Source organism: Oncorhynchus mykiss, chromosome 2 (assembly GCF_013265735.2).
Source record: "Oncorhynchus mykiss isolate Arlee chromosome 2, USDA_OmykA_1.1, whole genome shotgun sequence".
Taxonomy (NCBI): Eukaryota; Metazoa; Chordata; class Actinopteri; order Salmoniformes; family Salmonidae; genus Oncorhynchus; species Oncorhynchus mykiss.
The window spans coordinates 99,974,844-99,988,474 of NC_048566.1; the positions used below are offsets into that span (position 1 = coordinate 99,974,844).

The window sequence follows — 13,631 nt, forward strand, 5'->3', positions numbered from 1 at the left end:
TGGAAAATAAGGAACGACGTGGAAGGTGCGTTTCCTATCGACGCGCTTAGTGGAGTAGGAAAAACTGACCTTCCACAGAGTTGCATTTTCCCACAGAACGAATAGAGACCCGAGTCGATTATCCCTTTTTATACCATGGCTATAATTTAACACATTTACCTCTAGAAGTGTGTTAATTTGCAGATAGAAAATGTGTTCAACAGCCACTGAAGTAGCTAGCATGTTTACTAGATAGCTACAGTAGTTGCCGTGGTAACCAAACAGACTTGCTATAGCTCAGCTAACCAAACCATCAGGTCCTAGCTTACCGTTATAAAAAAAATCTAAGTCGACAAAAAATGTTTTCAATTGGACTTTTACTTTCAAAAGCAGCTCAAACATAGGACATGTGAGAATGAACTAAAGCCATTTAATTCTACCTTGTGTATATGACAAATTTGAGTTGTCATATACACGTGTTAAGCAGATGTTATTGTGGGTATAGCAAAATGCTTGTGTTTCTAGCTCCAACAGTGCAGTAATATCTAACAAGTAATATCAAACAATGCACACAATCTAAAGTAAAGGAATGGAATTAAGAATATATAAATATTTGGATAAGTAATGTCAGAGCGGGATAGACTAAGATACAGTAGAATAGGACAGAATACAGTATATACATATGTAAAGCAGTATGTAAACATTATTAAAGTGACTAGTGATACATTTTATTAAAGTGGCCAGTGATTTCAAGTCCATGTATATTGGGCAGCAGCCTCTAATGTGCTAGTGATGGCTGTTTAACAATCTGATGGCCTTGAGATAGAAGCTGTTTTTCAGTCTCTCGGTCCCTGCTTTGATGCACCTGTACTGACCTCGCCTTCTGGATGATAGCGGGGTGAACAGGCAGTGGCTCGGGTGGTTGTTGTCCTTGATGATCTTTATGGCCTTCCTGTGGTTGCGGGCAGTGTAGTTGCCGTACCAGGCGGTGATACAGCCCAACAGGATCTTCTCGATTTGTAAACGTTTGGCCACCTGGGGGCAGCCCGTCAGGAAGTCCAGGACCCAGTTGCACAGGGCGGGGTTCAGACCCAGGGCCTCGAGCTTAATGATGAGCTGGGAGGGTACTATGGTGTTGAATGCTGAGCTATAGTCAATCAACAGCATTCTTACATAGGTATTCCTCTTGTCCAGATGGGATAGGGCAGTGCGATGTCGATTGTATAGTCTGTGGATCTATTGGGGCAGTAAGCAAATTGGAGTGAGTCTAGGGTGTCAGGTAGGGTGGAGGTGATATGATCCTTGACTAGTCTCTCAAAGCACTTCATGATGACAGAAGTGAGTGCTACGGGGCGATAGTCATTTAGTTATTTGATACAGGAACAGTGGTGGCCATCTTGAAGCATGTGGGGACAGCAGACTGGGATAGGGAGAGAGTGAATATGTCCGTAAACACGCCAGCCAGCTGGTCTGCGCATGCTCTGAGGACGCGGCTAGGGATGCCGTCTGGGCCAGCCTTGCGAGGGTTAACATATTTAAATGTCTTACTCACATCGGCCACAGTCCTTGGGAGCGGACCGCGTCGGTGGCACTGTGTTATCCTCAAAGCGGGTGAAGAAGGCGTTTAGCTTGTCCGGAAGCAAGACGTCGATGTCCTCGACGTGGCTGGTTTTCCCTTTGTAGTCCGTGATTGTCTGTAGACCCTGCCACATACGTCTAGTGTCTGAGCCGTTGAACTGCGACTCCACTTTGTCTCTGTACTGACATTTTGTCTGTTTGATTGCCTTGCGGAGGGAATAACTACACTGTTTGTATTCAACCATATTCCCAGTCACCATGCCGTGGTTAAATGCGCTGGTTCGCGCTTTCAGTTTTGAAATTATGCACGCTCTAGAATGCAATTCAAGCCAATCAGAAACAAGTATTCAACAATGCCATGGTATAATTAAGCAATAAAGAGTGAGGGGGTGTGGTATATGGCCAATATACCACAGCTAAGGGATGTTCTTATGCACGACGTAATGTGGAGTGCCTGGATACAGACCTTACTTGTGGTTTATTGGCCGTAAACCACAAACCCCTGAGGTGCCTTATTGCTATTTGCTTATTCTCTCTCTCTCTCTCTCTCTCCAGTTCCCCCAGGGTACAGATCAGAACTGGCTTCAGAAGCTGTATAACTACCTGGTTGACAACCCTCTGTTTGAGAAGCCCAGGATGTCTAACGAAGCCTTCATCATCCAACACTTTGCTGACAAGGTACAGTCACACTCCATGTCCCTTTTATATTACAGTGGAACTTAGCAGGGTTGGACTGAATTCCATTTCAACTCAGTCATTTCAGGAAGCAATTGGAATGTCAGTTTACTTCCTGAAGTGACTACATTTCAATGGAATTCACCTCTGCTCATTTTACATCCAATTTATTCTTAAATTATTTATTATTTATTATTATTTTTTGTTCACCAATGACATACCTCAAATCTGTGGCTTTTGCTTTGAAAATCTGTGTTGTGCCAATACAGGTAGAATATCAGTGCTGGGGCTTTCTAGAGAAGAACAGAGACACTCTGTATGAAGAGCTGATAGACACCATGAGAACCAGTAAGGTATGGACTGACCTCTCCTTCTCGGTGTGTTTCTCAACATGCTGATAGACACCATGAGAACCAGTAAGGTATGGACTGACCTCTCCTTCTCAGTGTGTTTCTCAACATGCTGATAGACACCATGAGAACCAGTAAGGTATGGACTGACCTCTCCTTCTCGGTGTGTTTCTCAACATGCTGATAGACACCATGAGAACCAGTAAGGTATGGACTGACCTCTCCTTCTCAGTGTGTTTCTCAACATGCTGATAGACACCATGAGAACCAGTAAGGTATGGACTGACCTCTCCTTCTCAGTGTGTTTCTCAACATGCTGATAGACACCATGAGAACCAGTAAGGTATGGACTGACCTCTCCTTCTCAGTGTGTTTCTCAACATGCTGATAGACACCATGAGAACCAGTAAGGTATGGACTGACCTCTCCTTCTCGGTGTGTTTCTCAACATGCTAATAGACACCATGAGAACCAGTAAGGTATGGACTGACCTCTCCTTCTCAGTGTGTTTCTCAACATGCTGATAGACACCATGAGAACCAGTAAGGTATGGATTGACCTCTCCTTCTCAGTGTGTTTAAAAAAATTTTTTTTACTCTGTTTAAGTTTTGAACATACATACACACACACACACACACAGACAAGACAAAGCAATATAAATAATATACAATATAAATAATATACAATATAAATAATATACTCAACTAGAATAAAAATACAAATAAATAAATATCTTTAAAGATACTTTAGACAAGTTAAACACACCGGGCAGAAGGCTACAGAGGTTAAAGGGCAATCTATAGTACAGGGACAGAGCAAACACCTCACCATTGTTCCTGTAAACAGTCAAGGGATAAGGGTGGAGAAATGCAACCACTCACAGAGAGTCATGGCCACAGACCGACCATCCACTGGACAAAAAAAAAGTTTACAATGCTTTAAAATAAATTTAAAAAGAATGATTATTCATGTAGGCGTGAACAAAATGTAAAAATAACTGGGAAAAACAAGCTCACACTTCAGTCTCTGCCTGGGCAAGATGAACAAGGCATCTGCGGACCACAATCAATAAGCACATGGACCTTAATGCCCCCCCAGCAAAAACACAGAGAAGCTCCTCCAACCCTTAAGTCACAGACTTATTTTAGTATTAATTGGAATGCCATCAGAGGATGGACTGTTTAAAGTAAGACCAGAATGGAGCCCAAGCCTCATCAAACAGTTTGGGGTTCCCACGTGAATTGAATGACATTTTTTCTAGTTTCAGAGAGCACAACACATCCCTCACCCAATATTTATAAGATGGGGGAGCTGCCATCTTCCAGTTCTGTAGTATTAGCCGTCTAGCTAAAAGAGTTGTATAAGCAACAGTGTCCGACTGGATTCTTGATAGGGGGGTACCCATGGGCAGTACTCCAAAAAGGGCTGTAAGGGGAGACGGATCTATAACAGTGTCATATATATCAGAGAAACATTTAAATATTAATTCCCAGAAACCTGACTGTTTATGACAGCCCCAAAACATATGCAACAGTGTGGTTGGTTCCACCTTACATCTGACACAGGTAGGATCAAAATCAGAGAATATTCTTCCAAGTTTGGCCCCCGACCAGTGGATACGGTGAACCACCTTGAATTGAATGAGGCTGTGTCTAGTGCTAAAAGAGGACGAGTGCACCCTGTGCAGCACAGATTCCCAGGCGTCTTCCCCAAGTTCCTCCCCCAAATCCTTTTCCCATAGAGTCTTTAAAGGCACCAAAGAAGAGTTCTGTAGGTCATGAATGATTGCATATACATCTGAAATTGCGCCTCTAGGAAGCTTGTTCAGCTCCAAGATGCTCTCTATAGCTGTATTCGCAGGCCTATTGGGAAATCCAGGTGTGTTAGCCCTGACAAAGTTTCTAGTCTGGAGATAGCGGAAAAAGTGGGATTGGGGGAGATTGAACTTTTCCTGCAGCTGAGAAAAAGAGGCAAATGTATCATCAAAGAATAATTGGGCTAGCGAGGAAAGGCCTAGTGAGTGCCAAATGCCAAAAGCCCCATCATTCAAAGATTGAGGAAATAAAATGTTCTGATTGATTGGGCCTGATAGAGAAAAGCCTCGGAGGCTAAAGGCTAAACGGAACTGATTCCAAATTTTAAGAGACTGCTTTACACACCTTTTGCCTAGGGACACTGGGAGAGACGAGCACAGCACAGAGGAAAGTGCTGCAGGTTTACACGATTCAGACTCCATCTGGGCCCAGAGTGGTCTAGGGCCAGTAGGATCAGTCTGCAGCCAGTACATAACGGCTCTGAAATTTGCAGCCCAGTAGTATGTCTGAAAATTTGGTAAAGCTAAACCCCCCCAATGACCTAGGCTTCTGTAAATGTTTTCTACCAATCCGTGGTACCTTGCCATCCCAAATAAAATGCATGAATGTTTGTTCCAGTGAAATAAAAAAAGATTGTGGAATAAAAATGGGTAAACATTGAAATAAATATAAACATTTGGGCAACACATTCATTTTAATGACATTAATCCTTCCGATAAGAGAAAGGGGTAGCGAATTCCAAAAAGTAAAAGATTGTTTCAATCTGTCTGCTAGAGCAACAAAGTTTTCCTGAAACAAATTTGAATATTTCCTTGTCACTTTTACTCCCAAGTAAGTGAATTGATCCCGGACAATCCTAAACTGAGAATGCCCAGATCGGATGTGAAATGGCTAGCTAGTTAGCGGTGGTGCTGAGGTAACGGATGTGAAACGGCTAGCTTAGTTAGCGGTGGTGCTGAGGTAACGGATGTGAAATGGCTAGCTAGTTAGCGGTGGTGCTGAGGTAACGGATGTGAAACGGCTAGCTTAGTTAGCGGTGGTGCTGAGGTAACGGATGTGAAATGGCTAGCTAGTTAGCGGTGGTGCGTGCTAATAGTTTTTCAATCGGTGACGTCACTCGCTCTGAGACCTTGGAAGTAGTGGTTTCCCTTGCTCTGCAAGGGCCGCGGCTTTTGCGGAGCGATGGGTAACGATGCTTCGTGGGGTGACTGTTGTTGATGTGTGCAGAGGGTCCCTGGTTCGAGCCCAGGTATGGGCGAGGAGAGGGACGGAAGCTAAACTGTTACACACACTGGACTGTTATGTATGACTCATTCTATTCCCTGACACCTATCAGTTTCCTCTCCTGGCCAACTTCTTCCTGGAGGAGGAGCCAGGCGGAGTGGGCAGTAAAGGCATTAAAGTGAGGCCTGCCCGACCGGGGGTGAAGCCAACCAATAAGAATCTCAGGACCACCGTGGGTGAGAAGGTAGGTGACCAATCATGTTTACATCGCTTAGAAAAGAAACCAATAAACACAAATAGAATTACGATACTTATCATTAAAACAACATATTGTACAGACAATTTTTTTTTTTTTTATTGTCAAATGAAAGTCATTCAGCCGACCACCTTTTTTGCGATTGGTATGTGTAATAGAGCTTGCACCGTGTGTGACAAGTCTGTCTGTATCCTCTCTATGTATGGGGCGGCAGGGTAGCCTAGTGGTTAGAGTGGAGGGGCGGCAGGGTAGCCTAGTGGTTAGAGCGTTGGACTAGTTGGAGGTTGCGAGTTCAAACCCCCGAGCTGACAAGGTACAAATCTGTCGTTCTGCCCCTGAACAGGCAGTTAACCCACTGTTCCTAGGCCGTCATTGAGAATTAGAATTTGTTCTCAACTGACTTGCCTAGTTAAATAAAGGTAAAAAATAAAATAAATAAAAATGTGACACTGTTTCCTTTTAGTTCCGCAGTTCTCTGTACCTGCTGATGGAGACGCTGAACGCCACCACTCCTCACTACGTACGCTGCATCAAGCCCAACGAGGAAAAGATGCCATTCGAGTAAGTAGGCCCGAGCACGGTACCTACTTGATACTCTACGTCCGTCGGGATGAGGTCATTAAAAACCCGAAAACGATCTTCTGCTACTGTAGTCTGTGTTGTCACTGTGCCCTGTCCCATGAGAGATCCGTCTCTTACGAGCTCTGGACTGTATTTGTAGTTTAATATTGCATGATGTGTAAAATGGGGCTTGAAATCTGTGGCAAGACTCCAGTACTTCGGTCTCTTCAAAGGGTTCCTTCTGAAGTCTTTGTGTGTTGGGGGTGTTTCTCAATACGTCATCTTGATATCCCGGAGTGTGTCTCGGGGGGGTGTTTCTCAATACGTCATCTTGATATCCCGGAGTGTGTCTCGGGGGGTGTTTCTCAATACGTCATCTTGATATTCCGGAGTGTGTCTCGGGGGGGTGTTTCTCAATACGTCATCTTGATATTCCGGAGTGTGTCTCGGGGGGGTGTTTCTCAATACGTCATCTTGATATCCCGGAGTGTGTCTCGGGGGGGGGGGGTGTTTCTCAATACGTCATCTTGATATCCCGGAGTGTGTCTCGGGGGGTGTTTCTCAATACGTCATCTTGATATCCCGGAGTGTGTCTTTGTCTCGTCAGGTATGACTCTAAGCGGGTGGTCCAGCAGCTGAGGGCGTGTGGAGTCCTGGAGACCATTCACATCAGCGCTCAGAGCTACCCCTCCAGGTGATCCTAAACCAGCATCCACCCCTCCATACTTCCAACAGTAACACAGCAGTGAAATCTATGGGCCAGTTTCCCCGAGTACAGCTTAATCAGTCCTGGACTGAGTAAGTGCTTTTTAGTCCAGGACTTTTGTCTGTGTCCCGGGAAACCGTCCTTACAAGCTTAACCTTTTGTATTAACTGAACTGTGTTCTGATTGGTCAGGTGGACCTACATAGAGTTCTACAGCCGGAAACCGTCCTTACAAGCTTAACCTTTTGTATTAACTGAACTGTGTTCTGATTGGTCAGGTGGACCTACATAGAGTTCTACAGCCGGTACAGTATACTGATGAGCCAACAGGAGCTGGTTCTCACCGACAAGAAGCAGACTTGTAGGACCGTGCTGCAGAGGCTGATTCAGGTGAGGGTTGAACGTATACAGGAGAAAGGAGTCAACCTTCCCCCCCCCGTCCCCCGTCCCCCTGCTTGCTTTTTATAGCACTCTTCTGATCTGTGTCCTTAACTTTCAGAATATTAGTTGAAAGTCTCCCGTTGACATCGATGAAAAGGCAGATGTGCTTGAAAACACAACGCTGAACTGTCTCCTTGGTGAATCTGTTGAGGCGTATATCCAGGTCCTTCTGTTCTTTTTATATAAAGGTCCTTTTTGCAAACCGCTTTCCCCTCCCAGGACTCCAACCAGTACAAGTTTGGCCGGACCAAGATCTTCTTCCGAGCGGGTCAGGTGGCGTACTTGGAGAAACTGCGATTGGACCGTCTCCGAGGGGCGTGTGTGACCATCCAGAAGCATGTGAGGGGGTGGAGCCACAGGAGGACGTTCCTCCGTATGAGGGAGGCGGCCATCATCCTGCAACAGTACGTCCGCGGACAGAGACGGATACGGTGAGTGTCTTCACAACCACTACAACAGACAGTAGACTGATACGGTGAGTGTCTTCACAACCACTACAACAGACTGTAGACTGATACGGTGAGTGTCTTCACAACCACTACAACAGACTGTAGACTGATACGGTGAGTGTCGTGAATCCACGACGGATGGAATGTATTCAGACCCCTTGACTTTTTCCACATTTTGTTACGTTACAGCCTTATTATAAAATGGGTGAAATCGTTTTTCCCCCTCATCAATCTACACACGATACCCAATAATGACAAAGCAAAAACACATTTTTATACTTTTGCTATTTTTTTTAAAATAAACTGTAATATCACATTTACTTAAGTATTCAGGCCTTTACTCAGTACTTTGTTGAAGCACCTTTGGCAGTGATTATAGTCTTGAGTCTTTTTGGGTTTGACGCTACAAGCTTGGCACACCTGTATTTTTGGGAGTTTCTCCCATTTATTCTCTGCAGATCCTCTCAAGATCTGTCAGGTTGGATGTGGAGCGTCGCTGCATAGATATTTTCAGGTCTCTCCAGAGATGTTCGATCTGGTTGAAGTCCTGACTCTGGCTGGGCCACTCAAGGACATTCAGAGACTGAAGCTACTCCTGCGTTCTCTTGGCTGTGTGCTTAGGGTCGTTGTCCTGATGGAAGTAGAACATTTGCCCCAGTCTGAGGTCCCGAGCGCTCTGGAGCAGGTTTTCATCAAGGATCTCTCAGTACTTTGCTCTGTTCATCTTTCCCTCGATCCTGACTAGTCTCCTAGTCCCTGCCACTGAAAAACATTCCCACAGCATGATGCTGCCACCACCATGCTTGACATGCACTGTCAATTGTGGAACCTTTTTATATAGACAAATCATGTCCTATCAATTGCATTTACCACAGGTGGACTCCAAACAAGTTGTAGAAACATCTCAAGAATGATCATTGGAAACAGGATGCACCTGAGCTCAATTTTGAGTCTCATAGCAAAGGGTCTGAGTTCTTTTGTAAATAAGTGTTTTTCTGTTTATTATTTTTAGTACATGTGCAAAAATGTTTTCACTTTGTGGGGCATTTTGTGTAGATTGATGAAGGACAGATGTTAATCCACTGTAGAATAATGCTGTAACAAAATTTTAGAAAAGGGGGAATGGGTCTGAATAATTTAATGGTACGGTCCTAAACTGTAATGGTACGGTCCTAAACCACACAAAAGCAACACTAGACACTATGGAACACAATACAATGTATGTATCAGATGCTCAACATGCTCTGCTCACTCTTACTGTAATGGTCCGGTCCTAAACTGTAATGGTACGGTCCTAAACTGTAATGGTACGGTCCTAAACCACACAAAAGCAACACTAGACACTATGGAACACAATACAATGTATGTATCAGATGCTCAACATGCTCTGCTCACTCTTACTGTAATGGTCCGGTCCTAAACTGTAATGGTACGGTCCTAAACTGTAATGGTACGGTCCTAAACTGTAATGGTACGGTCCTAAACCACACAAAAGCAACACTAGACACTATGGAACACAATACAATGTATGTATCAGATGCTCAACATGCTCTGCTCACTCTTACTGTAATGGTACGGTCCTAAACTGTAATGGTACGGTCCTAAACTGTAATGGTACGGTCCTAAACCACACAAAAGCAACACTAGACACTATGGAACACAAAGCTTTTACTATCTCATCCTGGAATATACAAGGTCAGAGGTCATCTGGCTTTGGCCTAAAGAGCAGGAACCTGGACTTCTTTAAAGAAAGACAGTCATCCTACAAGAAACATGGTATAGACGAGACAGACCCACTGGCTGGCCTCTAGGTTACAGAGAGCTGGTAGTCCCATCCACTAAACTGCCAGGTGTGAAACGGGGAAGAGACTCAGGGGATATGCTAATCTGGTATAGAGCAGACCTAACCCACTCTATTAAATTAGTCAAAACAGGAACATTTTACATCTGGCTAGACATGATCTCAACAGAGAAACATTTTCTGATGTGTGCTACCTACAACATTTACCCCCAATATAATCCCCATACTTTAACGATGACAGCTTCTCCATCCTAGAGGGGGAGATCAATCATGTCCAGGCCCAGGGACATTTACTAGTGTGTGGCGACCTAATTGCTAGAACCGGTCAAGAACCTGACACACTCAGCACACAGGGGGACAAAAACCTACCTGGAGGTGACAGTACTCTCTCCCCCATATGCCCCCCCTAGACACAACTACGACAACAAAAACGGGTCACAACTCCTGCAGCTCTGTTGCGCACACTGGGTCCGTACATAGTCAATGTTGGGCTTCGAGGAGACTCGTATGATAGATACACCTACAGCTCATCTCTTGGCAGTAGTACTGTAGACTACTTTATCACTGACCTCAACCCAGAGTCTCTGAGCGTTCAGTCAGCCCACTAACACCACTATCAGATCACAGCTAAATCAGTCTACCTGAACAGAGCAATACTCAATCATGAGGCATCAAAGCCAAAGGAACTGCACAATATTAAGAGATGCTAATGTATAGATGGAAGGAAACTAGTGTGGAAACCTACCAAAAAACAATTAGGCAACAACAAATTCAATCCCTTTTAGACAACTTCCTGGACAAAACATTTCACTGTAATAGTGAAGGTGTAAACTTGGCAGTAGAAAGACTAAACTGTATATTTGACCTTTCAGCTTCCCTATCCAATCAAAATATTTAAAGCAGGCAACCTTACAAAATTAACAATAATGACAAATGGTTTGATGCAAAATGCAAAAACCTATCCAACCAAAAACATAGAGACCCAGAGAACCTGAGCCTCGGCCTTCACTATGGTGAATCACTAAAACAATACAGAAATACACTACGGAAAAAGGAGCAGCAGCATGTCAGAGTCCATGGAATCTAACCACTTCTGGGGAAAAATGGAACACACTAAACAAACAACCGAACGAAGAGTTATCTATCCAGAATGTAGATGTGTTGGTAAACCACTTCTTCAATCTTTTTGGCTCTATAACAAAGAACAAACAGAAAAACCAAGATCAATTACGAATCTTAGAATCAACTATTAAAGATGACCAGAACCTCCAATTACACAGGACACAATATAAACCCTCCAACCCAAAAAGGCCTGTGGTGTTGATGTCAATGAAATGATACAGTCCATCAATTGACTATGCTTAAATTTGTATTTCTTTTTTAAATTTTACCCCCTTTTCTCCCCAATTTTGTTAGTCTCTCCCGAACCCGTAAGGTCGAAAGCCACACGTCCTCCGAAACACAACCCAACCAAGCCGCACTGCTTCTTAACACAGAGCGCATCCAACCAACCAGCCGCACCAATGTGTAAGAGGAAGCACCATGCACCTGGCGACCTGGTTAGCGTGCACTGCACCCGGCCCGCCACAGGAGTGGCTCTCCTACCGGTGCGCAATGAGATAAGGATATCCCTACCGGCCAAACCCTCCCTAACCCGGACGACGCTATGCCAATTGTGCGTCGCCCCACGGACCTCCCGGTCGCGGCTGGCTGCGACAGAGCCCGGGCGCGAACCCAGAGTCTCTGGTGGCACTGCGATGCAGTGCCCTAGACCACTGCGCCACCCGTGAGGCCATACTGAAACTCTTTTAACATCATTCTCAGCTCAGACATCTTCCCCAATATTTGGAACCAAGGATTGATAACCCCAATCCACAAAAGATGGTAGTTATCACATGCTGTTAGCTTCTTCTTCTTTTCACCCTTCCTTCTCCTCCTCCTTGGCATTGTGGGAATATTGAGATCCGTATTAGAAGGATCGTGGTCGTCTCTCCCTGTCTCTCCAGTAAATCGGTGACGGCTGCAGCGTTGAAACAGGGCTGGGCTGCTGTGGTCATTCAGAGGTACTGGAGAGGTCATCTCACCAGACAGATCTTTAGAATGGTCCGGTCCTCCTCAATCGTCATCCAAGCCTTCACTAGAGGCTGGATCGCCAGAAAACGCTATAAAAAGGTATTGTGCTGTGTCCTATCTGAAATAAGTGTTGATAGCTACAGCTAAATCAAATCCATCTACCAACTGAGACCGCATTGGGAATTTGACTAAATGTCAGTAGTCTGTTTTTATTAATGCGTCTCTGTGTGTGTCAACTCTCAGATGGTGGAGGTGCAGAAAGCGCTGATCTTACAGAAGTACGCCCGGGCGTGGCTCGCCAGGAGACGCTTCCAGACCCTGCGGCGCCTGGTACACAACGTGCAGCTCTCCTACCGGTGCCAGCAGCTCAGGAAGAAACTGGAGGATCAGGTTAGAACCCCCCCCCCCCAAAAAAAACCAGTACAACACTGACCTGGAAGAGGTGGGGTGGAGTCTTGTTGGAAGAGGTGGGGTGGAGTCTTGTTGGAAGAGGTGGGGTGGAGTCTTGTTGGAAGAGGTGGGGTGGAGTCTTGTTGGAAGAGGTGGGGTTAGTGGGGTGGAGTCTTGGAAGAGGTGGAGTCTATCTTGTGTTGGTGTAACAGAGAACGTACTGTAAACTCACTCCACAGCTAACTTGAAATGGAGCAGATGGTGTTGTTTTCTATAGCTCAATCAGTTCGCACGTTGTGGCGGCGGCGAGGTAGAGGACCCTGGTTCAAGCCCGGTCAGAGGCATGTTCAGGGAGGCAGCGCTATATGCTAAGCTAACACACTGATGCCGGTTGAGACCAGGATCGTATTTTATTTATCCGTTAAGGTAAGTTGACTGAGAACACGTTCTCATTTGCAGCAACGACCTGGGGAATAGTTACAGGGGATGAATGAGCCAATTTGTAATTGGGGATTATTAGGTGACCGTGATGGTTTGAGGGCCAGGTTGGGAATTTAGCCAGGACACTAGGGTTAACACCCCTACTACTCTTACGATAAGTGCCATGGGATCTTTAATGACCTCAGAGAGTCAGGATACCCGTTTAACGTCCCATCCGAAAGACGGCACCCTACCCTGGGGTATTGGGATTTTTTTTTTTAGACCAGAGGGAAGAGTGCCTCCTACTGGCCCTCCAACACCACTTCCAGCATCTGGCCTCCCATCCAGGAACTGACCAGGACCAACCCTGCTTAGCTTCAGAAGCAAGCCAGCAGTGGTATGCAGGGTGGTATGCTGCTGGCAAGGATCTTGTTCTGGTCTCGGTACAACGGGCCTGGGATAAATTTCCTGGTCTGGGTCTTAGTCTCCGCTCATGATCTCTGACTAGACCATAGTGTTTAGTCTTCAACTCGTGTGGTCAAGAAACACCACTGTATAGCGTTACTTTGATGTCTTTCCTTCCAGGGCAAAGAGAACTGTGGGTTGCTCGAGAGGCTGACAAGTCTGGCCGGTGCTCACGCCCAAGGTCTCGACAAGCTGCACAGTCTGGAGGCCCAGCTGGGGAAATCAGCCACTGAGAAGGCTTCGCTGGAGGAGCGAGAGAAGAAGAGCAAGGAGGACGCCGCCAAGACGATCGCCCAGCTTCAACAGGAAAAAGACGGGTTCATCGTGCAAAAACAGGACTTGGAAAAGAAGCTTGCAGATACAGCAACAGAGATGAAAGGTAAAGAGGAAGGAAATTATGGCTCAGATTGTTCTCTCTTTTTAAACCTCGTTTAAAAAAAAAAAAGGTGG

The 13,631-nt window shown here is 45.3% G+C and overlaps 1 protein-coding gene across 4 annotated transcripts in view; it reads left to right on the forward strand.

The window, feature by feature from the left end:
- The window catches only part of LOC110502593 (unconventional myosin-Vc), a 55,211-nt gene that overhangs the window by 21,581 nt on the left and 19,999 nt on the right, over positions 1 to 13,631 (forward strand). For all 4 annotated transcript variants that reach the window (XM_036960838.1, XM_036960843.1, XM_036960828.1 and 1 more), the window contains exons 13-22: positions 2,113 to 2,235; positions 2,502 to 2,585; positions 5,733 to 5,864; positions 6,340 to 6,437; positions 7,045 to 7,131; positions 7,421 to 7,532; positions 7,803 to 8,014; positions 11,840 to 12,005; positions 12,150 to 12,296; positions 13,302 to 13,560. In XM_036960838.1, the coding sequence (XP_036816733.1) occupies positions 2,113 to 2,235; positions 2,502 to 2,585; positions 5,733 to 5,864; positions 6,340 to 6,437; positions 7,045 to 7,131; positions 7,421 to 7,532; positions 7,803 to 8,014; positions 11,840 to 12,005; positions 12,150 to 12,296; positions 13,302 to 13,560 (1,420 nt within the window). The remainder of the gene's footprint in view (positions 1 to 2,112; positions 2,236 to 2,501; positions 2,586 to 5,732; positions 5,865 to 6,339; positions 6,438 to 7,044; positions 7,132 to 7,420; positions 7,533 to 7,802; positions 8,015 to 11,839; positions 12,006 to 12,149; positions 12,297 to 13,301; positions 13,561 to 13,631) is intronic.